Source organism: Perognathus longimembris, chromosome 4 (genome assembly GCF_023159225.1).
Source record: "Perognathus longimembris pacificus isolate PPM17 chromosome 4, ASM2315922v1, whole genome shotgun sequence".
Classification (NCBI taxonomy): Eukaryota; Metazoa; Chordata; class Mammalia; order Rodentia; family Heteromyidae; genus Perognathus; species Perognathus longimembris.
This window is the reverse complement of record NC_063164.1, coordinates 62,887,722-62,913,869: the sequence shown is the minus strand read 5'-3', so window position 1 is coordinate 62,913,869 and position 26,148 is coordinate 62,887,722. Positions and strand designations below refer to the sequence as shown.

The following is a 26,148-nucleotide window of genomic DNA, read 5'->3' as shown; positions in this document are numbered from 1 at the left end:
TTTTTCTATATATGTGGTGCTGAGGAATCGAACCCAGGGCTTTATGTATACAAGGCGAGCACTTTACCACTAGGCCATATTCCCAGCCCTAGGAAGACACTCTTAAACTGATAGGAGCTTGCAAATTAGTATTTATTATGTGGCTCAAAGTGCTGTGGATAAGGGATGACTGAGTGGAAGAGCAAAGCTTAGGCTCAGGAGAACAGCCTATGCTGGGAGGTAATGAGAGAACAACCAGCAATCTGACATCACCTGCCAGCAGTCAGTTAAGACACAGCACTGCTCCCTTACTTTGTCGTGTAAGGTCATTACTGAGGGCAGGCACTGCGTCTTCCCTATTCACCAGAGCACCCCAAAGACCTTGTGTCTAGGGAAGGCAATCTACCAACTGAATGGAGGAATACATGCATGCATGCATGCATGAATAAAAAATGTTTCTTGACCGTCTGAGGAATACTTAAGTGTGTGTACTTAGCTTTATGATTAAACTCTAAGCCTTTAGATGGTATCACTTATCATTCTGCATAGATGCCCAGAATCTCAATCCTTGGCAAAGTTGTGTTTTTTTTAAATCTACCTAATGTGTGAGATAAATACTTTCATCTAGGAATGACATATAGATTATGAAATGTAGATTGAAAAGTTATGGTGTTGTTGTTTTTTTTTTTAACTCCCAAGAACATTTCTTTGATTCTTAGTTTCACTCAAAATGTACTTCAAATCTTTACAACCTAAGAGGACCTTGGCCAGTATTGTGGTTGTATCTGCTGATTTAACACATACAACATGAACTTAATTTTGTTTCCCTTTATTTTTATTATAGTAACTTTGTTAAGCTAGAACTCGCATACTGTACAATTTACCTCTTTAAACTATACACTTGAATGCTTTTTTTTTATTTTGCCAGTCCTGGGCCTTGGACTCAGGGCCTGAGCACTGTCCCTGGCTTCATTTTTGCTCAAGGCTAGCACTCTGCCACTTGAGCCACAGCGCCACTTCTGGCCGTTTTCTGTATATGTGGTGCTGGGGAATCGAACCCAGGGCCTCATGTATACGAAGCAAGCTCTCTCGTCACTAGGCCATATCCCCAGCCCCTGAATGCTTTTTAATGTTCTATAGTGTTGGGTATCCATTACCACAGTTTCTTTGTAACATATTACTCTTAAACCATATGCTAATTAATCAGCACCATTTTCTGCCCAAGCTATTATATAATTTTTTGATTAGCCTGTGCTACACATTCAAGATATATAGCATGTGGCCTCTCCCTTGGCATGATGTCTGCAAGGTTCACCCCTTTTGTTTAGCATGTGTCAGTACTTCTTCCAGTGGATGAGTGTGACACTTTTTCTTTATTCATCAGTTGATAGACATTTAATTACTTCCCCTTTGGCTGTAAAAAAAACAATGCTGCTCTCATCATTGATGCTTATATTTTAGATGTGCATCTTCATTTCTCTTAAGTGTTGTACAGAATAAGATTGCTACATAGAGTAGCTCTATGCTTCAGTTTTTAAAACAATCAAAGTCATTGTACCATTTGACTTTTCCCTCAGTAAAATATAATGGGTCTTCCTGTGGTCTCCAGCACTTACTGTTGTCCCATTGATCATTGCTGTTCTAGGGATTATAAAGTAGTATTTCATTTCACTGATGGCAAGTATGCCCATCTCCTGAGCTTAGTTCTAGTTTTGATTCTTTAAGCATGGATGGGGGGGCTAGGATGTAGCTCAGTGGCAAAGCGCTTGCCTAGCAAGTGCAACGTCCTGGGTTTGATCCCCAGTACCAAAAAAGAAAACATTAAAAAAATACAGTTAAAAAAAAAAAAGACATGGATGGGGGTTGCTGTATTTTATCCTTACTATCATCATATCATATCTTAGCTGTCTTCATCACATTATTTTTTGTTTTATAAAAACATTCCATCTAATTCTAAATATCCAGGAAAATATTTTAAGTAATTTATATTCACTTTGTCTATCTATGCAAGTGTTACTTTTTTGTGTGAGACAGGGGTGGCTTAAATGTGGAAAAATAATTTTAAAAATATCAAGTCTACTCTGACTAGGGCTTGACCAAATCCACGCCTTTATTCATTTTCTTATTTTCCTGTGTAAGGAAGGACTACACAAAAGGAATTAGGATTGAAGATCTGTTACTCTCCTTTTTTCTTTCATATTTTGGACATTTGCCTGCAGACAATTTCTCTGCCTCTTTTTCTTCCCTTTCTAAACTTTTACCAATTTTATTGGAAAGCTAAGCCCTTGAAAAGCCTCTCCACAAGAAGGTGAATTGTTCGGCAGCCAGTGGTTTGATACAGGCCAGGGAGAGAGCCTGGCCTACCCAGGTTGTCCTGAAGATAATGCATTCCGTTGAAATGGCAGAAACTGAGCCCAGCTGCTAAATTTTGCTTTTAAATAGCTAAGTTACTGCTGCATTCTTTTCTAAGGGAAAACTTAGGATGCCTTAGGCAAAAAATGATTTCCATTTCTTTATAATTCACCTCAGGAGAATCTAGCTGGGCTTCTTTTGGGGTAGCTGTTTGGTTTTTAACCTCTCCAGCGATGGTAGGCTGTTTCAAAATAAAAAGGCTAAGTCTTTTAACAAGGACTGAGGCAGAATTGCCAAGCTTTCCAGACATTTTTATTTGGTCAGGTCTACATTGCTTCCCTAGAAGTAATAAAGTTGTTTTGCATCATTCATGTTTTATCACTATCCTGCCTTTTTTACCTTCTCTCTTCATTATTCTGTGTTTTCTAGCTTAACAGTGTTACACATTTACTTTCTAAAGCATAAATGCACATCTTGTCTTTAATTAGAAGAGAAGCTTAATGTTTTGTTTCTTAGCTTTGTCTTTTCTTTAGCTTAACGTTTTTAACAACTGTGTCTTCGCCTCAGACAGGAGCTCACAGTCTATGCCTGCTCCTTTGTTTCCATTCTGTAGTGTGTCAATTTCCACTCTTCACTTCTTTGTATCATGTTGTACATTTGTAGATTTCTTGTGTTCCTTCCAAGTTTAGGGAGGCTTTTCAGAAAAGAAGCTCAGAATCATGGAAAATACAATTGGAACAGTAAGTAGATGCTGAGGAAAAGACTGACCTTATACATTCTACCATACGTCCCTTCGTAGTGGAAAGTACTTGATGGAATTTTTTATGAAAAGAAACCTTTGGAGTTAGCACTCTTTTAAGAAATGAAAGCCACACAAACTGTAAAATACAGCCACATCAGTTATGCTGACCATCAGAAAGAAGCTATACCTCACAGTCCAAGATGGAGTCCTTTCATCAAGTGACCACTGGTTGTTACTTACATCCTCCAGCCACATTTTGTGAGGTGAAATTTACTACCAGTCACAATGTCACAGTTTTTCTGATGGGCTTGGGAAGATTAATTATAATTGTCTGGGATCTGGCACATTCCAGGCAATTATAATTAATTTTATTTGTTAAGAGCTTTTGATGCTTGTCCCTAGGCTTAAACTCAGAGACTAGGAGCTGTTTCTCAGCTGTTTTGCTCAAGACAGTACTCTACCACTTTAAGCCATAGCCCCAGTTCAGCAGGTTTGGGTGGTTCATTAGCAGCAGGAGTCTCACAAACTTTCCTGCCCTGGCTGGCTTTGAACCATGATCTTCGAGAACCTAGGGTTGAATGTGTAAGCCACCAGCACCCAGCTTTGTTGCCAGTTGTTGCATTGTGTTTTTGTGAAGCACAGGGGAGGGAAATTAGCCTCATTCCTTGCCCTCTACAAGTGCACAAAAACCACAAGATAATGAAAGAGCAGAAAAATTCTGATTAGCCCAGAAGGTACATTCATCTAGTAGATCTGGAAGAATAGAAGAGACAACTTAGCAGTTAGGTGCACAAAAGAGTTTTAATGTTTGATAATAAATGTGGAAGGAAAGGAATAACAATAGTAAGGAAATAAGCTAAACTATTTCCCTTCAGATTTAAATTCATTTGTTGTGTAACATGCATGGAAATGTTGTGATTTTAACATGCTGGCCATTTAAACCATTCCTATGAGACATTAATAGTTAATGTGTACTGCTAAATTTAAGATCCTAGAAGTAGATTTTACATTTGGTATATGTGTGTATTGTGCTTCTGAACTGTATAGCTATCGTTTCTGCCACTGGAGTGAGCTTACAAAACACAATACACAAATACTGAAGATAAAAGACAATTGACAGCCTAGCCCTAAGTCAATCCATCTTTCTGTTTCCTCCATCTGGAGCAACTAATTTGCAACACATAAAAGAAATCATCAGTTCATCATGAGATAAAACATGAAGTTAAGTGGGAACACTTTATACATCAGTAGAAATAGACCAAATTTATAAAGGAGATACAGAAGGAAGTGATATTTTATATTACATATTCCTAAACACTATTAGATCAGCAATCATGTATAAAAGACCAAGTATATTATCGAAGGTTTCAGATGTTATGATTTATTATGGCTGTAAACTAACAAATGACTTTTCTTCATCCTGTATTCCCTCCTGTTCTCTTCTAAATACCATGAGAATAAGAACTTGTTTTAAAACCAAGCTTGGAGTCCAAGTTCTTAAATCTCTTTTGGATCTGCTGGCCACATGATCATACCAGCAGTCAACTGCCACAAATGCACTGCTGTGGATTCCATGGGGCCCTTAAAAGATATTTCTCACTCTTTAATACTTTGTTACAAAAGCAACACACTTCTTGCCTGAAAAGAACAACCATTTTAAAAATCTAGAAAATTTTGAGTAACAGGTGAAAACTAGCTTTATTCCTATATATTTCATGCATTAACTATGCCTCTTACATCTAAACATATGCATGCGCACATATGCACATGTACACACACACCATGAATAAGAGAAAATCTGGAAGAAAATATACCATTTTAACCCATCCATAGTTTGTCTTCCAGATTTTCTTTTGTTCATCGTGTGTGTGTGTGTGTGTGTGTGTGTGTGTGTGTGTGTGTCTAAACAACCATATTTGTGTTTGGTTTAATATAACACACACTATATGCTTGGACTTACATCTTTTTCCTTAACAGCAGTGTAAAACCATTAGGTTCCATGTCAGGATATAAAGATAGCTTCCTTTTTTCTTTTTCACTATATAGTACACATTTTTTCCCAAGCATTACCATTGTTAGGAAAATTTATATATAATCTCTTGTGAGTAAATGGTGTTTTTTTTTTCATTTATCACTTTAAAAAGCAATGGTAAAGATTACCACTAGGTATCTTAGTATCTGTGTTCAATCTTTTTCTAGGAGTGGAATCACCTGTATAGGAATGCCTGCATGTATATGTGGAGCATAATATCCATTCATAAATGGAGGCTGCTTAATAATTGTAACATTATTGGCACCAACTGTTCCTCTTCCTGTGCTTACTATGATACCAGAGTGCCGGATTGTGTATCTTGGTGAATATTTAACATTTTAATAAGTTATTAAACTGTAAAATTACTCATTTCAGATTCCCTCATATCATTAGGTCTATGGACAGATTAAACAATAAAAAAGATTACATTATCAAATATTTGTTAACATTCCATCATAACATTCCATGGAGACTTCAGCATATCCCTGACCATCCTATTATTTGATTAGTTCTTGTGGTGACTGGAAATCAACCTGTCCTTGAAATTTAATCACAGTATTTAAATGGTCCAGGTCTGGTGATCTAGGCCTATGATTCTACTTCTCAAGAGGCTAAGGCCCTCAGCTACATACCCACATCTTGTGTCCTAACATTTTGCCTTAGCAATATGATCTTATGCATGTTGTATTAAACATATCCCTAAAGCATAAATATAGTGGGTTAGTACTTTGTGTGAAAATTAGATGACTCATTTCAAACTTTAACATATTATGTTTGTTACAAACATGTCAAGTAAATATTTAAACTGTCAAGTTTAACTTTCCAGTTTTCCACTTCCTCAATACATTCAGTTCTTCAGTTTACAATTGTATCAGAAAGACTGCAACCTATAAATCCACAGTCCATTCTTTTGCTACAGTTAGTCCACAGTTACGTTTATCCCAATAAAGTTTACCCAAAACAGTAACCAGGAGAAAAGTATAGGAAAGCTGTATTTCAAAAGAACCATTTATTTCTTTTGACAATGAATATTACCCTTTATATGTTCATATGGAGTAGTTTTAAGAGAGTTGTTTTTGTTTCATAACAAAAGCTATCTACAGTATCTTATATTTCCCACTGTCAGATGTTCCTTTTTCTATGTGCTGTAGCATTTTATCTTCCAAAAGGAATGTGTCTTTGAAAAATAGTTTAGAGTACTAATGTCTTTGCATTACAATGAATGTCTTCAGACTTTTTTTTTTTTTTTACAATACTGGGGTTTGAACTTAGAGCACCTGCCAAATATTTGCAAGTCACTCTCACTTGAGCCATATCCTCAGCTTTTTAAAAAAGAATTACTTCTTTATTGTCAATGTGATGTACAGTGGTGTTACAGTTTCATACATAAGGGAGGGCGTACATTTCTTACCCAACTTGTTCCATTTTTAGCCTTCCTTTTTTAAAAATTTTCTAACACGGTCACCAGTTTTGTCTCAGCCAGTATGAACCATAATCCTCCTGTTTATGCTTCTGGCATGGTTTGAAGGACAGGTGCACACCACCACACCTAGCATCCTGTTGATTAATTCGTTAGTCTCATGACCAACTGTTTTGCTCAGGCTGTCTTCAAGTTGTGATCCTCCCAATCTCAGCCTTCTGGTAGCTGGATTAATGTTATTACTATGTGGTATAGTCTAGCCTCAAAGTCAAGATCCTCTGGACTCAACCTCTAAAGTCTGCAGATTATAGCTATGGGCTACTACAGCTGGATCCTTCCTTAATCTTTTTTTCAGCTTTCTTGGTAAGAAACAAGAACCAAAGGCTATTAACATGCACTTGTTAACTTGGTGTTGATCAAATGTATCTCATCCATTTCTTTTCATCTTTATATGTCTTTCCTCCTTGTTCTTTTCCTCCTTTGTAGATATGAAGTATAAATTCTTCTGGTCAATGTGCCACCTGTATTTTAGTACTCAGACTAAAAATGCTTAATTCGTAGTCATTTTGCTACGACTATTTATGAGAATACCTATTCGGGTTTTTTTCCCCTGACAATTATTTTAATGGCTTTCTGTTAAAGTATTTATAAACAAGATATTTCTGGTGATGTACACAACTAAGATACTTTTTAAATTTGTTATGGTAGGAAGTAAAGCACTATTATACTAGTTTATATAAAAACCACAAAGTTGAACAAGGCAGACAAGTTCTTACAGTAAATAGCAAGGAAAACTGGTTGATCTTTAGAGCAGAGTTTAAAGTGAATTAGAAAACTGAGAGAATGAGGGAGGGAGTGACGCTTTTCAAAAGAAAATGTACTCATTACCTGACTTATACAACTGTAACCTCTCTGTACATCACCTTTACAATAAAGTTTTAAAAATCTAAAAAGTAAAATATTACTACTGTCATTGAAAAAAATAAAGTGAACTAGAAGGCACTTCATTAATGTTTTTATATTTCTCAAGTCTGTAATATTTTCTAGATGTATAATATAGTTGTAGAGCCAGTATTACTACTTAAAAGAATATCAATATTTATAACATCCAAAAACATCAAGAAAACTAGATGAAATAATTTCAAGAAACATGGTCTTTCTTCCCTTTCTCTTGTCTTTAATTCTGTTAAAATTTAGCTTTTCAAAGATAAAGTTCTTTACATTTTAGTTAACAAACTCCAAGTGTCTGCACTGTTCTTCAAATAACAGCCAACATCCATTTTACTCATGTGCACTCAAGAATGTTTTGGGGCTTTGTGTTTTCCTCACCCTATTTGCACTTTTACTCTAAAGTAGAATTTCTGGATAACCTCATTCCCTCAGATAATTCACTAAGCAGCTACAGAAACACAGCGGGTTATTATAGCAGGTAGTAAAGAAGTCTTTGGAATGCTGTCTCCCAAGTCCTCCTCCACAATTTCTCCTAGAGCTTTCCTTCTTAAATATAGGAAAGTCTACAATATTTCTTCACCACTGTGGAAAACATTCCCTCCTAGCTTGTGCTCCTTAAGCTGAGACTCATGGTCAAAGTAAGTCCTCACCAAGCATTCCTTTGGAAGGAACTGTCAAAGGCAGTATTGTCTGCCTTAATAGTATGTGCTAATACAATCCCAAGAGTCCTGCCAAAACCCACGCCATATCTTAATATAAGGGCAAATCCTAAGCACCATAGCAACTTAGAATAGGCACAGACAAGAAGAAGCCAGCATGAGGTCACAGTGTGCCTTTGAAAGACCAGTTACAAGGGTGTATATACTAAAAATCTCTTTACTGATCTCCAGGTTCCTGTTTCCATGGTGATTTTACTTAGTACAGACCCTCTCACTGCATGCAATATAAACAGCAAGACATACAGATTAACAAAGCAGAGCCATTTTAGTAACTTCAAAGTCTTCGTAAAGACTTATTGAGTATATTTCATACGCATTTTGCGTATTTAAGGGTATACATAACATTAAAGGTAGTAATTCACATTATATTCCATCTTTTATTATGAGCTTGTTGGGGTGGATAACATAGTAGATTTGTATATCTCTGTACCTTTACTTTCTCTGACCTGCTAATGTTTTTCTTACACAGAGTCTTCTACATTTTCAAATTAATCACCTATACAAAATTGAAGCTTTCAGATAACATATGACAGGCAAGAGAACTGGGATTCCGATAATTCCCTAATTTTAGACACAGATGGAGATTTATCCAATTTTGAATTGTGTTCAAATTCTACATTTTTAGATTCACGTTTTGTTTGAAGATTAGTGACTTTCAAACACTGATGCCCCCAGATATATTTTTAGTGTCTCAGAATACATGTTTGTGATTTTGTTTTTAAGTAATAGTATTCTCGGTATACAAAAGGAAGTAGCATTCACATACTGTTTGCCATTTTGACTTATATGATGCCTCTTACTTTTTTGTGCTGATCAAACTAAATTATTTGCCAACTGTTCACTTCTAAGTTACAGCATTGGATGTGAAATGGTTAATCTCATACTGTATCTGGTGAATTTGGCTACTCTCTCCCTCTATTCCATATGAGATGTTCTAAAAGACATTCTTCTTATAGGAATATTGCATTAGTAGTACATAATTGCCCAACGTGACCCCTACTATTCTACAGTCAGTAATATTTTATTTATATGTACATACATTTGTACATGTGAATATGTAATTTGTGACTTACAAGTTTTCAGGGAAATAAGAGCAAAACTACTTTGAAAATCACTTTTTTATGATACTGGAGAGATTTAAGGATCTTTTTGTCTCTATAGATACTCATAATTGTGGTACTCCACTGTACAACTGGAAAAATAACTGCAGAGCTTATTTATAGGATGAAATTGGTTGCTTGCTACTTCATATCAAATAAATCTTTCATCTGTTGTTGTTTTTTTCATGTCTCACTTACATATACTTAAAAACTCATCTCTGATCTCAGCCCAGCCCACTACATTGTCACATTGAACTCTGTGAACAGAGGAATGTGTGCGTCGTTAGTGTTTAAGCAACCACCTCAGTGTTCTTTTCTGTATTCTGGCTCCTGGGACATTACATTTAAAACTATAACAGAGTCAGGGTACCATGTGAAGGGTGCAGGGTTAGGATAATTTTATTTATTTTTCCAGGTACTGATTCCACACATATCTCATAACTTTTGCCTGCTCTGAGTTTATTTGTTTTAAATACTCCCTTATAAAGAAGAGTTAAAACAAGCATAATTTCTAGATTTTTTTAGCATGGTTCTAGAAAATATTCCATCAGCTGGAAGGATGCCATTGCTCATGCATAGATTTTTAGAATGTATCTTTGTCTCTTCCTATTTAAATAATAGCTCTGAATAGTAAGGCTTTGGTTTTTCTTTCTTTCTTTCTTTCTTTTTTTACACAGACAGCATATGCACACTTCCAGTAGCTTTTTGTTTCCATGGTGATAGTTTTCCAGTGCCGACTCTGCACAGCACTTGGTGTTTCAAGTTAACCCCGTGATGTATTGGTGTCCCAGGTTTTATCATTTATTGAAATTGAGCATTTTCCCTACTTTGTGACTCCTTAAGATGAGTGCAGCTTTTATCTATAATTTCTTCCTGTTTCCTTAGCTTTTTGGGGGTCGGGGGGGGGGGAGATTCTATTCCTAGGTGGAACAGGATGGGCTTCTGCCAGGCCTGCATCTCCCAGTTCCTCTGCAGCCACTGTGGCCATTGCTGATCTCTGCAACTCTTCTGGCCTAGCACACTCTCTGCTCTGTCTAATCCTGAACAAAACTCCTTCAAGCACTAGTGTGTAAGAATGTTCAAAACTCTGGAAACTCAAAATAGATTTACAAATGCAGCTCACTTTCCAGTATTAACAGGCTGGCAGTGACTAAGATCATGTTTCAGAATGTGCCAGAGAAACTGCATATAATCAAAAATCTTTTTAAAATTCCAGACTTGAGAATTCAGAACTATCACAGAACTCCGCCACCTCCAAGTATTCTTGTCAAATGATGTATCAGCAGACAGGTTGTTGAAGTTGCACTAAGAATGTCAGCCTGTCTTTCTAGAGGCCAGGAAACAAAACGTTAGGTTGAATCTGACATCAAGATAAAGGTTCAAAATAATTTCCACATTCTCCTCTAGACCTCATATTAATCTTTAACTTGAGCAGCAATTCCTAAAAATTTTACTTTGCTTCCATATCCCAACTTTGTTGGACACAGTAAAGCCGCAGCACAATACTAGGTATGAACGTGGAACCAGTAAAGGGAAGCTGCCATTGTTCCTGGGAATGAATGTTCAGCCAATGTTTACTGAGAACAGTGCACCAGCTGAGGCACTGAGGATATAACCCCAAACAGATGAGACACGTCTGCCCTCCTTGAGCTTATATTGTAATAGAGAGGGATGATAAAGAAAAGAAAACCTGGCTTCTTGTCGTAAATGAATTTCATGTCAAAGTTAATTCCTCTAGAAATGTCTTCCTATCCTTCCATTCTAGATTCCCCCATCCCATCCACCCGCTCGTCCCTAAGCCTGGCTTATAGAACCTAATAAAACAAGCAGAATCAGGAAAACTAATGAAGACATTGGCATTCTTAGGGTTGTGTGTTGAACTCAGAATGTTGACAGAGAATTAGTTAAATCTTTGAAGTGTCTTGGAAAGAAGTAAAAGTTAACTCTGAGAAAAGACTTGTGGTGGGGATAATCAGAACATGAGGAGATAGATGTTTTAGACATTAGATGAAAGACCATTCTTCAATAGGAAAAGTGCACATGCCCTATACCATGTAAATTCATAGCATATAACACATATATTGGAATGGGGAAGTAGACAATTGGTTTCAAGCGCCTCCACTCCTCCTCCAAGCTCAAGGTGGCAAATGGTCCAGGTGAAAATAAAAGAAGAAAATAGAAATCAGGTCTGATCAGGGAAAATAACACTTAGCTTTGACTTCATATCATCTGGCAAAGACTAAAGAAATAACTAAGTAGGTGGTTATGATGTTAGATATTTCTATTCCACCAACTCTGAAAATTATGTAGAGCTTCTTTGATTGCAGGTGATATGGAGCATAACATAAAAAAGTGTATTTTACCTTCCAAGGGTTCATCACTGAGCTCAGAATCATGAGTTCAGTGTTTATATTTTAAAAGTTTGAGACACAGGAAACCATATTTTAAGTAATTTCGCTCAGCTTTAATCTTTCTGGAGGAAGTTAGGTGGAAATGAGTTTTCCAAGGGGGCCATCGATCAGTTTTCAGATTTTGGTTTGATATATTTCACAAGTTAACTTAGATCCATTAGTCAAGAAAAACAACATTTATGAAACTAAGAAAAAAATAATAGTGTACGTGGAACACATTTACATAGCTTAGAATCAAGAGAACTATGTTATTTATTATAAAAATGTATTAACAGATACTGGAAAATGTTGCTGATAGATACCTAAGCCTTTTTAAGTAAGTTCTTATGTAATATTGTCATATTTAGCTGATTCAACTTATTCTTACAGATGTGCCAAATACTGGTATAAGCAAACCTAGAGTTTCTGATGCTGGCCATCCCAACAACTATCTCATCAGGACAGAGCCAGATCAAGGGACCCTCTATTCACCAGAACAGACATCTCTTCATGAAAGTGAGGGTCTGTTGTATTATATTTTAAGAACTAGATTTGCTTTTCATATTTTCTTTTTGAAAGTAAACTTTGGAAGTTTATAATAAAGATATTCCTGCTGGTTTCATTCCTGCAGGGTCATTGGGTAATTCAAGAAGTTCAACACAAATGAATTCATATTCTGACAGTGGGTACCAAGAAGCAGGGAGTTTCCACAACAACCAGACTTTGAGCAAGGCAGATAATAGACAACAGCATTCATTCATAGGATCAACTAATAATCACTTGGTGAGGAATTCAAGAGCTGAAGGACAAACACTAGTTCAGGTAAGCCAAGCACAATCAAGATCTTTGTAAAGAATTACTCTGTCGTTGTTTAGTATTTGTTATAGGTATTCTTTATTAAAAGAAAATCTAATGTATACAGTTTTGAGTTTATATGTTGGCTAAAGTCACAAAAAACCTTTTGTACTATTTGAGTGTTAAGGAAGTTTCTTGCTTAAACCTAAAAATACATTTGCTTCAAATTAATTTACTCCTATTAATAGTATTAATTACTTCAATTCTGGTATATTCCTAGGCATAGTAATTTTTTTCAGAAGCAACAAGTTTGACCTGTCAAGTCAGACAGTACAGAACTAAGTAGAATGTTATTTCTGAGAGGTTTTGAATTCCTAAAAATACTGCAGCTATATATGCTATAGAAATTTTTAGAAGGCAGAGCACTCTTTCCATACTTCCATAAAGAAACTTGGTCCAAAGTTTTTATCTTTATCTCTGGAAGTGCAATTCTTTGTTTTACTAGAATATTGAGTTAAGGCTTTCTATCTGAAAGGCAAAAAAAAAAAAAAGACAATATTGCAGATAGATATTTACGCAAGCTCCTTAGGTCCTTCCTCATGGCAATTTCATTCACCTCATTCCACCAGCGTAAGCCTGGAGGAAGACAAGCAGCCAGGAGTCTTATGCAATAGTAAACAATAAAGAGATCTCTCTCTCTCTCTCTCTCTCTCTCCTCTCTCTCTCTCTCTCTCTCTCTCTCTCTCTCTCTCTCTCTCTCTCTCTCTCTCTCTCTGTACTTGGAGGGTTTTTTTGGAGCTAAAGAAAAAGAAAACTGCAAACAATCAGAAGTTCAGTAGACACTGTGTTCTTCATAATGCAATCCAGGAGTAAATCAGAAGTAGGCCAAGTTACCAGCACCAAAACTGATTTATAAAAGATAAGATCATGACTTTTAATCTACAGTGGGAGCTCTTGTACTCGTAGCAAGCTGCTTCAGGTTCCACTCTTCAAATTCAAATTGTATACACATTCATTTGCTTTTAGAGGTGTTTTGGTGGAAATGTTTGAGAAGTTTTGAGTTAAATCACTTAAAATAGTCATCCACTTAGATGGATTTCTATTTTTACAAGTCTAAATTCACATTTTTGCATAGTTATTGCTAGTCCTAGGACTTGAACTTATGGCTTGGACACTGCCCTAGGCTTTTTTGTTTGAGGTTAGTGCTTACCACTTGAGCCACAGCTACACATCTGGCCTTTTGTGGTGGTTTATTGGAGATCAGAGTCTCATCAACTTTCCTGCCCCAGCTGGCTTTAATCTGAGACCCTCAATTCTTAGCCTTCTGAGTAGCTAGGATTACAAGCATGAGCCACCAGCACCCAGCTTATTTCTCTTTTAAAGAAAGTTATATTAAGATGGTTTTGTGCCTAAAGGTTGAGAATTACATTGCAATTTCCATGTAATCTGGTCAGTAGATTTTCAACCCTATCCATTACTTTATTGTCTACTTAACATCCACCTCCTTCCTCACCTCACCTCTTCTTCATAGCTATTACTGCCCTCAAATCATTCAATTTTAGCATGCTTGAGGTCTCAAAAGAGATATTTCAGCCATCCAGTTGATTATGACACCTGGAAGTCAAGCAAACATCCTCTTACTAAGAGTGTGAAATCCATATCTTATCCCTGCTTCCCACAACTAAAAGTGGGTAGGAGTTGATGGCAATAGGGCCTAACAATCACTTGGTCAGTGTAGTCAGTGTGATCCAAGTCTCAACCAGAGCCCTGTTGTCTAATTTCATTTCTCAGCCTGCTTTCCCATTCCTGTTCCCCTCGCCACTTTTCTCGTCCAACTATCCATTCTTCATTTCCATCCAGCATCAAGAAAAGTATCTGAAACTTGTCATGTTTGTAGATGTCTCTAGATTCTGAGTAGAATATTTCAAGGCAGGGACACTTGCTTCCTTTTTGGTCTTTTTTGTTTTTTTGGGTTTTTTTTTTGCCTTTCCTGGGGCTTGGATTCAAGGCCTGAGCACTGTCCCTGGCTTCCTTTTGCTCAAGGCTAGCACTCTGCCACTTGAGCCACAGCACCACTTCTGGCCATTTTCTATATATGTGGTGCTGGGGAATTGAACCCTGGGCTTCATGTATATGAGGCAAGTGCTCTTGCCACTAGGCCATATTCCCAGCCCCCCTTTTTGGTCTTTTGCCACTGGCTAGGCCAAAAATCAGTAGCTTCTGAGCATCTAGGCCAGATTCTGTTGTGTCTTTGTTGCATTTCTTTAAATCTACCAGGTAAATTTAAGACTTCAAAGACCAGAAGAAGTTTTAAAAGTTGCTTAAAAGAATAAATGTATTTGGCTAGGGTACCTAGACAACCACACTATGAAGTAAATTCACATCTTTTTCCACACTGAAAGAACTTGTTTCTTTTGCTAATAGGGCCAACCATAAAGACTTTATAAATAAGCCTCTGTCTACATTTAGACTATTTTTTAAATAAAATTTTTGTTTTACAAAATTGTACTATCATGACTGACCTGTGGCTCACAAGGAAGAAAGTATGTTAACTCATTCATGAGTTATTTGTAGCCCTTGGAATAAAACATCCTTTGTGCTGTGAAAAATGTATGGACAAAAGTGTAAGAAATGTAAAGACCAAAATGGGGGAGGGACATTAAATATCTTCAGACTCATCTTAGGATTCAGTTGCTTTTTAATGTATAAGAAAAGCACAATGAGGAAAATCTTTTAAGGTCTAACTCTGAATCATGATGCAGAAAAGACATTTGGATGCCTAAAATAAATTATGAATTCGCTTGCTATAGTGAGCTTTGTGCTTTTTTTTTTTTTTTTTTTTTTTTTTTTTTTTTTTGGTAATGACCATGGACACAAACCCCTGGATAAACCCATTCTCTTTTCTCCCCCCCTCTCATCAGCCATCAGTAGCCAATCGGGCCATGAGAAGAGTTAGTTCAGTTCCATCTAGAGCACAGTCTCCTTCTTATGTTATCAGCACAGGCGTGTCTCCTTCTCGGGGGTCACTGAGAACTTCTATGGGTAGTGGCTTTGGCTCTCCGTCAGTGACCGACCCCCGGCCTCTGAACCCCGGTGCGTACTCCTCCACCACGCTGCCTGCTCCAAGGGCGGCCTCACCCTACTCGCAGAGACCCGCCTCCCCGACCGCTGTGCGTAGGATCGGGTCGGTCACCTCCCGGCAGACCTCCAATCCCAACGGACCAGCCCCTCAGTACCAAACCGCTGGCAGGGTGGGGTCCCCGCTGACCCTGACGGATGTACAGACTCGAGTCGCTTCCCCATCCCAAGGCCAGGTGGGGTCGTCGTCCCCCAAACGCGCGACCATGACCGCCGTCCCGCAGCATCTGGGACCCTCCCTGCCACGGACTGTTCACGACTCAGAGCCATTTGCACAGCAGCCGTACGAGATCTACGAGAGGATGGTCCCTCCGCGGCCGGACAGCCTGACTGGTGAGTACTGGCCACAGCACCCACAGGCCCCGGGCCCCCTATCCCTGGGGACCCACTGCAGCGGGTGCCCAAGGTGTCGTCACCTCGTGCCAACCTGGTTATCCGTGAAATCGTGTACACGTCCATCAACAGAACTCTCGTAGATAGAGACAGATTTCCCCTCAATGGTGAGGTCTGAAAATACCTATTTTGTTTCCAGCTACTTAAAGATTTTCGTTTGGATTTGTTTCAGAAAAGGGCCCTGTGCCTGCAAGCATGCGCGCTACCACTAGGCTGCATCCTTAACCCTGAATATTGATTTTTTTTTTCTCTTAATAACGGATTTTTCACATGCAAGGCTTAACATATGGTATGAGAATATCTGTTTTATAATTAACCTAATTTAACTTAAAATTCCTAAAGAAATGCATAAGGGATATGGAGTAGAATATAAATCTTACCTGTTCCTGCTTTGATTTTGACATTCCCATGAGAAATGCACAAAGAACTTGTGAAGTATCTTCACATGCAATCTGCATTAAATCAGAGAGAGAACTCATCTAGGAGGTAGCTGACTCCTTTTAGTTTTTTTTACAAAAGGTTTTGCACAAACTATAAAAACTTGATTCCTTTTACTAAAACAAAATTTGTCCTTAAAGTAATATAAACAGAATGTTAAAACTTAAGACTATACAGGAAAATATGAAATGATTGGCGGATGTTTCCAGCTCTCCTTTACCCACTCCTAATTAGCCAAAAGAATGTTTTTCAGGATATTCACAGGTAAAAGTAGTATGCATTGATGCAAATATACACATACTGTATTGTGTTACCTTATACACTAATGATGAACATACTACTATAGGTATATTCTATACCTTATTGTTTTCACTTAGTATGTCTAAAAATCTCTCACACACACACTCTCTCTCTCACTCTCTCTCTCTCACTCTCCTCCCTTTTTCTTTTTCCTTCTTTCTTTCTTCTTTTTTTTTTTTTTTTTTTTTTTTTGCCAGTCCTGGGCTTGAACTGAGGCCCGGGTGCTGTCGATAAGCTTTTGAGCTCATCTAATGCCCTTCCATTTGAACCTCAGTTCCACTTCTAGCTTTTTTTTGGGAGGGGGGGGGTTAATAAGAGATAAGAGCTTCATGATTTCCTGCCTAGGCTGAGTACACAGACTTGCAGGCATGAGCCACTAAAACCCAGCTACTCATATTTTTTTTTTTTTAAGATACAGAGCTCTTTTCTGTGTGTGCTACTTCTTAATTGCCCTCCAATCAATGGTCATTTAGGATGTTTGTCATTTTCAGCTGTTAGAGATTGCAGTATATATTCTTCCTCCTGCATATTTGATTTGGTGGGTACTATGTTAGCTATAGCATGTGTGCATATTTTTAAAGTAGAAAATTTGTCAATTTGCCCTCCAAGGAGTTTGTGTGGGCTTCTATTTTCACCTATACTTAGAGTGTACCTCTCTCCCTGCACCCAGTACTGCATGTCATCCAAGTCTTTCAACCTTGCCAATCTGGTAGGTAAGAAGCTGTGTCTCATTGTTTTAAATGTTCTTTATTAGGTAATGATTAAGGCTGAAGACCCCATATATTTATCAGCTATTTTATTTTACCTTTCCTAGAGACACGGGTTCAGCTATATTGTCATTTTATAATCTATAAAAACCTTTTATACTTAAATTATCTTTCTGTAATATATGTCTTAAGCTATTTTTATATTTTATCTTTTTTATTTCTGAAGTTATTGATGCAATTGTTTTTGGAGTTATTTATATAATTTTTTTCTATTTTATGTGGTTAAAAGCTAATGTCTTTTTCTTTGGTACCTAGGCAGTGTGAAGCTGTTGTTTTATTTTTTAATGTACAATTTTTTGGGAAAAATTCATATTGAATTTGAGCTCTGAGATAATCCTAGCAGTGAAACTACCTCTTTTCCAAAATTGCACCATCAAAAGGAATGTGTTTGTCACAAATATTTTGTTATGCATTTAAAAAGTTTACAACAAAGTCACGTAGAAATCATTTGTGAAATTCTGCTTCCCAAGGAAACCTTGAAAGATAAATAGTCCTGAAGACACCCTTCTTCCACTTGTGCCTGAAATCCCAGCTTCTAAATCTGTGAGACAGACCCAGGGAGGGGAGGCAGCATACACCTCTCTGTCTCCATGTTTAACTCTGTGAGGGCTAGTTGTTTTAAATTCTGTTTTCTAACATGCAGATGAGATTAGATTTCTGCTTTTCAAGAGAAGAAAAAAATATGTATGTGTGTATAATTTTATATATGTGCATATATGTGTGTATATTATATTAGATCTAGCTTCTCACTAATTTTTTTTAGGTTCTCAAGAATCTTTGTTTCCTGTGATTCACCTGACCATTTATGCAGATTGTAAATCCTACTTGTGAATTCTTTTCTTTTGTTCTAAAATAAATTCAGAAAATAAATGAGCTTGTAATATTTATAATCATTTTTGATTTGGAAAGGACTAATTGCTAATTAATATGCCTAATCAATATTCTGTAAAAATTCAGAGACTTGAATATTTAGTGATCATAATTCAAGTAATGACACATGTATATATAAATTTCTTACCATAAAAACAAAAAATAAATGACCTAAACTACTCATTTTAGTATGGAAAGTTTTAAGAATCAATATTTTAAAAATAAATTTATGATTATTTCTAATTAAGTATAAAAATTTTGAATCATGAAATGTATGACTTTGACAGGTGAACCAATGAGCTGTTTTGAGGTTGTAAATAGAAATTATTGGTTGAATAAATATTATGGCATATCAGTATTTTCCATCTTTGAACAAAAAGTAAAAATTATTTAAACTTAATTGGAAATATTTCCGGAACATTATTTCTAATACCAATCATAAAACATAATTACTTATATCTCAGTCTTAGTGGTACTAAGTTATGGTGGGCTTTGTATACTTAAAGTGGCTATGATAATTTTTTTGAATATTGATCTATGGGTCTCTATATGTTTTTAAAGAAAAGCATGAGCATAAACAAACAGAATAATGGTCATTGTTATGTTCTTCAGAATTACAATAATATCAAGAAAGTTCTACATGGCACTATAATTCCCAACTATTCCACTACAGCCTGTCACATATTATAATCCTATGGGTGTTTATTACTATAATTCTAAGCTATTTATTCTACTATAGCCTGTCATATGTAATAATTCTATCGCAAGGCAGTCTCTGCCGGTTACCTTTTATAGTTTAAAAGGGTAAAAGTCTGATTGCCTCTATCCCAGAATCCAAGTAAAAGTTTACAAAATTTTTCAAATTACGTGAATTCTAAAGAATCCAGGTGGGTCTGTGCAGTGGCAGAATATGGCATTATGGAAGTCAGTGCAGAACGCTCTGCTGTTACACCACATTTCTGGGCTCAGCTGAGCTGAGCAGCATCCAGTTCTCATTTGACTGTCCAAGTGTGACTGATCTTCAGCATCTCATGCTGAGTCAAGAGTGTGGCTCTGTTTGTGGCATGACACATTGATAGGGTTACTGAGGGATAGGTATATTCATCTGCCTGATATATGAGACAGTTAACTAAAGCAGTGCCTGTACTTTTTCTTCCAAGTTCTCAAACTACTCACACCTTTAATCCTAGCTGCTTGAGAGGCTGAAATCCGAGGATCATAGTTTGGAGCTAACCCAGACAGGATAGTCCATGATATTATTATCTCCAACTATCCATCAAAAAGCTGAAAGTGGAACTATGGCTCAAGTAGTAGAGCCCCGGCCTTTAGTGAAAAAGTTAAAATAAAATGCTCAGGCCATGATTTCAAGCCCCAATACTGGCACTAAATATGTATATGCAATAACCATCCTACGCCAGGTGCTAGTGGTTCATGCTTGTAATCCCAGTTACCTGGGAACTGCCGATCAGGAGGATCATGGTTTGAAGTCCCATCTCAATCAAGAGCTGAGCTCAATGCCGTATACCTGTCATCCTAGCTATGTAAGTGTAATATGTGAGGCACTTTTGAAAAGTGCCAAAGACCCAAAGAGCAAGCACAGACAGGGTCTTGAGTTCAACTTATAGGGTCATTTTTAGACCTCTAAATCCATCTCTGGTAGGCTAACCTCCCTCTTAAACCTCGTGCTTGTGAAAGGCTTCATGAGTTCAGGGTGCCTCATCCCACATGCCTTTGGTCCTTGAGGCATGGCGGTATCCAGTGTGGGGTACAAAACAGACACTGATCTGTGCTTTCTTCCAGCCCTAAAGGAAGTAGCTTTATAATGGGAGTGAATCAAATTTCCTGTTGGGCTTAAGAAGGCTTGGCAAGGTTACTAGATTTTATGAACCTGTAGTTTTTATTTTAGCAATTCAGGGAGCCAATACTGAAACCCATATTGTTTTATTTAGATTCTTCCCATGTTGCATTGTTGCCCAGAGTAGGTAATAATCATTCACTTTAGAAGCTTTAAGTATTTAACTTTCTTGCCACTCCTCAGGAAGCAACATGTAATTATCACTTATATTCAGGCCATTTGCTTTTGTGATTTGATTAACTGAGCTAACGAGATGGGAATGATCCTATCTTTTTATAATTAGTTACTGTGTTATTTGCAACCTTTTTAAAGAAAATATATGCTGACTTCTGATATGATATACTTCCTCTTGCTTATATCTAGAAAGTAATTTTGGTATTCTGACCAAGTGACAAGATTTTAATTACTAACAATGACAAATCATAAACTTATTAACACCATAATAGAGAATATACTAATTCACTTAAAAATAAAATCAAAATGTATTTTAAATTGACCTTTTGTCTTGAGTCATGTATATGTGTATATATATATGTGTATGTTTATAAACATTTATCAGTAGCAATTTGAATCAGAAATATATTAAATAATCTCAAAGTTATTACTAGCTTTGTACTTTTTCTTTATGCTAGAAAGAATTTAATGAGCATCTGGCCTGTGAATTCCTGTAAAAGCAACAATTTAATTATTTTTTAAAGAAAGAGTAAATACAATGGTAGCGTAAAATAACATTTCTTAATAATAGATATTATTAGTATGCACTCATAATATTTCAATACAGCATAAAATTTCTGGTATTTTTCCAGAAAATCATATGTGAATTAATAAAGACATTTCTAGTTCTTAAGCATCTACCTTTCCTAATTAGCATTTTAGCTTGATCTGAGATGTATACATGTGGGACACTCTAGATCCTTTGTTCTCAGTGCTGGTCTTCTACTTAGTGAGATGGGGCAATCAACAGGGCAAGAGAAAAGAGGCATAAACCACTCTTAGTACAGTGATGGGACACTTAAAGGCAAGGCATAATTCTCAAATATTTTAGTCTATGGTTTTGTTTTGATTGATTTGTTTTTGTGCCACTGCTAGGGTGTGTAGTTAGGGCTTTGTGATTACTTGGCTTTTTTGCTCAAGGCTAGCACTCTACCACCTGAGCCATATAGCTCTACTTCTGGTTTCTTTTTGGTTAATTGGAAGTAAGAGTTGATGGACTTTTCTGCTCAAACTAGCTTTGAATCGCCACCATCATATCGTAGACTTCTGACTAGCTAGGGTTACATTTGTCAGCCACTGCTGCCAGCTCTCTAGTTTTTCTTGCTCAAGGCTGGCATTCTACCACTGGAGCCACACCTTTAGCCCAGATTTTTGCTGGTTAATTGGAAGAGGAGTAGTCTGGAGGACTTTTATTCCCAGGTTGGCTTCAAACCTCAATCCTTCAGATCTGAATCTCCTGCATAGCTAGGATTATAGTCATGAACCACCAGTACCCAGTTTCAATCGACTGGGGTTTTCTGTTTATTTGGGTTTATTTTATTATTTTTTTAATATGCAGCCATCATAGACACAAAGACAACATACACAGCATAGTTGCCTAAAGTGGCAACTATATCAATAGGCAGTGTATTTTCACAGGAGCACCAAGGTATATATAGACTATCACTGACCAAAACATTATTTTTATTACTACTTGCTCACCATCATATAATACCTTTGCAATTTGGCAGTGAATTTCAAGTAGATCAAACCATTTAGTATTTTTTCCTCTCACAGCAATAGAACATTTTATTTTTGAACTGTATGGTATATGAAATCTTTCTCTTTTTTTTTTTTCTGCCAGTCCGGGGGCTTGAACTCAGGGCCTGGACACTATCCCCAAGCCTTTTTGTGCTCAAAGCTAGTGCTCTACCACTTGAATCACAGTACCACTTCCAGCTTTTTCTGAGTAGTTTATTGGAGATGAGAGTCTCATGGACTTTTCTGCCTGCGCTGGCTTTGAACCATGATCGTCAGATCTCAGCCTCTTGAGTAGGATTACAGGTGTGAGCCACCAGCACCTGGCATAAATCTTTTTCGCACTGGATACTGCTTCATTATAAAACTTACTGCTTTGAGTGTTTATGTTGAACATGTGCATAGCCGTGTTGGTTAAGACTTTAAGGTTCTCCATCCCACCATGGTTTCCTTACGTGTGAAGGATTTTATTTTGCTGCCTCTAGGCTTACGGAGTTCGTATGCTAGTCAGCACAGTCAGCTTGGGCAAGACCTTCGTTCAGCTGTGTCTCCAGACTTGCACATCACTCCTATCTATGAGGGGAGGACCTACTACAGCCCAGTGTACCGCAGCCCAAACCATGGAACTGTGGAGCTCCAGGGATCACAGACAGCACTGTACCGCACAGGCTCAGGTGGGCAGCAGCTTTCTGGCTTTCACTGGCCCACCAGGAGAAGGATTTTATTGAAATTGTGTGCCCTGGCCCATTTAGTTGTTAGACAAGCAATTAGATAAGCAACCAGTAAATAGTAAAAGAGATGTTCGTTTAATATTTTTATGTGATGAGTTGCACTCTAATATAATCCATGAACATGGTGATTGTACAAAAATTAATCTAGGAATAAATTTGTTAAGCTACAAATGTGATTGTCTTCGGATTAGGAACAAACCAGATACAGAGAGGAAGACTGTTGAAGAAATATTTCTTTGTAATTTTTGTTCCTTAAATCAAGTATTAAGGAAATCCATATATAGTTGACATAGTTATCTTTAGCATGTAAGGAGCCCAGCTGCATGTTTTAACATGTTAGAGTTATTCAGAATACAGAAATGTATAATGTAAACTAGCTAGCCCTTGTGGTGGATTTAAATCAGAACAAAATGCAGTAGAAGCATTTATTAAAACAGGGAGCTCAGGCACCCGTACCCCAGCCTCCCACCCTCACTCATGAATCCAAAGCTGGACCTGAAGATGATCTGACCTTCCAGAAGAATGCGGGATGGTCTCCTGTACTCTCAGAGTCAGCTTTTCTTTAAACAACAGCAACAAAAAAAAGTCTTACAGATTTATTACTATATTCTCCACACAAGAACTCCAACGAGCAATGATAACCCCTCAGCTTCAGGGGCTCCTTAAGGGGAGATACCTCCCAGAACACCAGCAGAGAGAAGAGTGTTTGTATTTGTTCTTTTCTAGAAATTTACAGTTTACTCCACAGAGTAATTTTCCTTCTAATAAAAAGCACCAACTTTGAATGATAATGAGGAACTAATCACTTATTACTGTGTTCTGTGAATAGGAATTTGGAATTTCTTTGATCAGATTGAGAAATGTTATAATCATTTTTTGTTATTTTGGCTTGGGTTTTTTGTTGTTGTTGTTTGTTTGTTTGTTTGTTTGGTCATGGGTCTTGAACTCTGGGCCTGGGTGCTACATTGCTGAGCTCTTCAGCTCAAAGCTAGCACTCTACCACTTGTGCCACAGCACCACTTCCAGTTTTCTGGTGATTACTTGGAGATAAGAATCCTGACTGGCTTTGAAACATGATCCTCAGATCTCAGACTCCTGAGTAGCTAGGATTACAGGCGTGAGCCACTGGCACCTGGCTATAATCATTGATATATAGCTCAGGCTGCCCTGGAACCCACTACCATAACCACACTACTCTCAAACTGAAATATCTGGGTTACAGGTGTGTACCACAGTGCCCAGATGATGATCTTTTTAATTGCATGAAGAATATGTATATAATCATTGGAAGGATACATGCTATAATAAGTGATACAGAAATATTAAATACAGTAAACCGTAGTTTTGTATATAACATCTTATAATAACATGAGCATAGTGATAGAATAACTTCATCTTTCAGTATTTTTCTTTGGTAGATTTTCCAATGTTATCAAGATCCATAGGTATAGAGGTTGAAGAGTGTGTCAAAATAAGTAACCTGAGTACACAAAGTTTAAAGGTTTGATAGTTTCAGTTGAATGATACTTCTTTGTACAACTACTTAAAGGTATAAAAATACAAAGAATTTGAATTAAGATCTCATGCAAATAAAATTACAACACTTTACTACTTTATCATTTGTTTCTCAGATTCATTTCTTATTTGGAGTTTTAAAGAACTAAATCTTAATAAACATATTAAAATTACATATGTTAAAATTGAAGGGGCTGGGGATATAGCCTAGTGGCAAGAGTGCCTGCCTCGGATACACGAGGCCCTAGGTTCAATTCCCCAGCACCACATATACAGAAAACGTCCAGAAGCGGCGCTGTGGCTCAAGTGGCAGAGTGCTAGCCTTGAGCGGGAAGAAGCCAGGGACAGTGCTCAGGCCCTGAGTCCAAGGCCCAGGACTGGCAAAAAAAAAAAAAAAAAAAAAAAATTGAAAGGAAAAATTTTTTGAAGTATGACCTAGTGGAGAACATATTAATCTTTTCAAAATGTTGACTTTCTTAGGTATTGGAAATCTGCAAAGGACATCCAGCCAACGGAGTACTCTTACATACCAAAGAAATAATTATGCCCTGAACACAACAGCTACCTACGCGGAGCCCTACAGGCCAATACAATACCGCGTCCAAGAGTGCAATTACAACAGGCTTCCCCACTCTGCGCCTGCTGATGATGGCACAACGAGATCTCCATCAATAGACAGCATTCAGAAAGACCCCAGGCAAGTTCCAATTGGGCACTTCCACAATACTATGGTTCTTCCATCCTGACTTTTTTAAGCTTTAAAATCTACTATAATATCAATTATACCTTATCTCTACCACTTCCAGTTGTATTCCTGTTGTGTTGGCTATTGAAAATAATTTTTTTCTTTTTCTTTTTTTAAAGATAGATTGATTCTTTCCATCCTTTAATTAGAGCTTAGAGAATGCATAGATCTGTGGGAATATCTGAAGCATTCATCACTTAAGTACTTTACCCAGGCCACTATCTGAGATAGGCATTTACTAAGACTTAAACAAAAGACTTGAAAGAGCCTTTTACCTTCTTCCCTGATCCTGACCAACTTCTTGGGCACTGGCTTCAGTAAAGCATATATTATTCTAAGCCAGAAAAGATCAGTATTGTGTACATTTCAAATCATATTGCTCAATGCTCTGTAGAATTTCTGTTAAGTCCTTTGAAAAGAATTTTACCATTTAGGAGAATATGGCATTCAAGAAATTCTCATATCCCATAAGCAAAATGTATTTGGCAAAGAAAACCTATTTTGTCTTTTTTAAATTTTATTGAGCCACATAGACAACACTCTTAAGGTAAGTATGAATCATTTCATTATTGATTGATTTTTTTAACTCGCTTCATCTTTAATGAAATCTATTTTACAATAGCTAGACAACAAATATGTTTCAAAACTAAAAGAGAATTTTCATTTCTGGAATCATGAAATATGTTCCTAAGTTTTAAGTAGCTTTGGTGTTATTTTAAGGCACGTATTAGCAAGATTTCATTCACTCTTCGCCCACTGATAGTTGTTTCACTGGAAAATTGTTAAAATTATCAATTCATTTTTAGCAACCTACCAAGTTATTCTAAAGAATATGAATTAAAATGAGGTTTTAGCCACTCAAATAGGGTACTTCCAAATTCTATACTTCACTAAAGCCATTTCCCTGCTATACCTAAATTTTTTTAACTTTCTTCTGTTCCTTGTTATTATTTGCCATTTTAAAGGAGTTTAAAAAATAATTTGTATAATAGCACTTCCTACATATAATTATGAGAAATATTCTTAAATTATTTCATTTTTTTAGATCTTTGAAGGACAAAAGACTAGGCCACCCAAACAGATGCAGAAATTCCCAAAAAGATTTTGAATTATGGGTAATTTATATCATATCTTAGCTTGACCTGCAGAGAAAATGATTGTTACCTGCAAATGCAGTGAAGTGTG

At 36.9% G+C, this 26,148-nt stretch overlaps 1 protein-coding gene across 17 annotated transcripts in view; it reads left to right on the top strand.

The window, feature by feature from the left end:
* Pkp4 (plakophilin 4) overlaps positions 1-26,148 on the top strand; it is a 239,319-nt gene that overhangs the window by 167,964 nt on the left and 45,207 nt on the right. For 6 of the 17 annotated variants that reach the window (XM_048345405.1, XM_048345411.1, XM_048345406.1 and 3 more), the window contains 6 exons: positions 12,076-12,207; positions 12,317-12,507; positions 15,402-15,951; positions 18,280-18,330; positions 22,458-22,646; positions 24,699-24,915. In XM_048345405.1, the coding sequence (XP_048201362.1) occupies positions 12,076-12,207; positions 12,317-12,507; positions 15,402-15,951; positions 18,280-18,330; positions 22,458-22,646; positions 24,699-24,915 (1,330 nt within the window). Of the gene's footprint in view, positions 1-12,075; positions 12,208-12,316; positions 12,508-15,401; positions 15,952-18,279; positions 18,331-22,457; positions 22,647-24,698; positions 24,916-26,148 lie in introns of those variants that run through there. The other 11 variants (XM_048345412.1, XM_048345415.1, XM_048345410.1 and 8 more) reach the window with 8 other exon arrangements.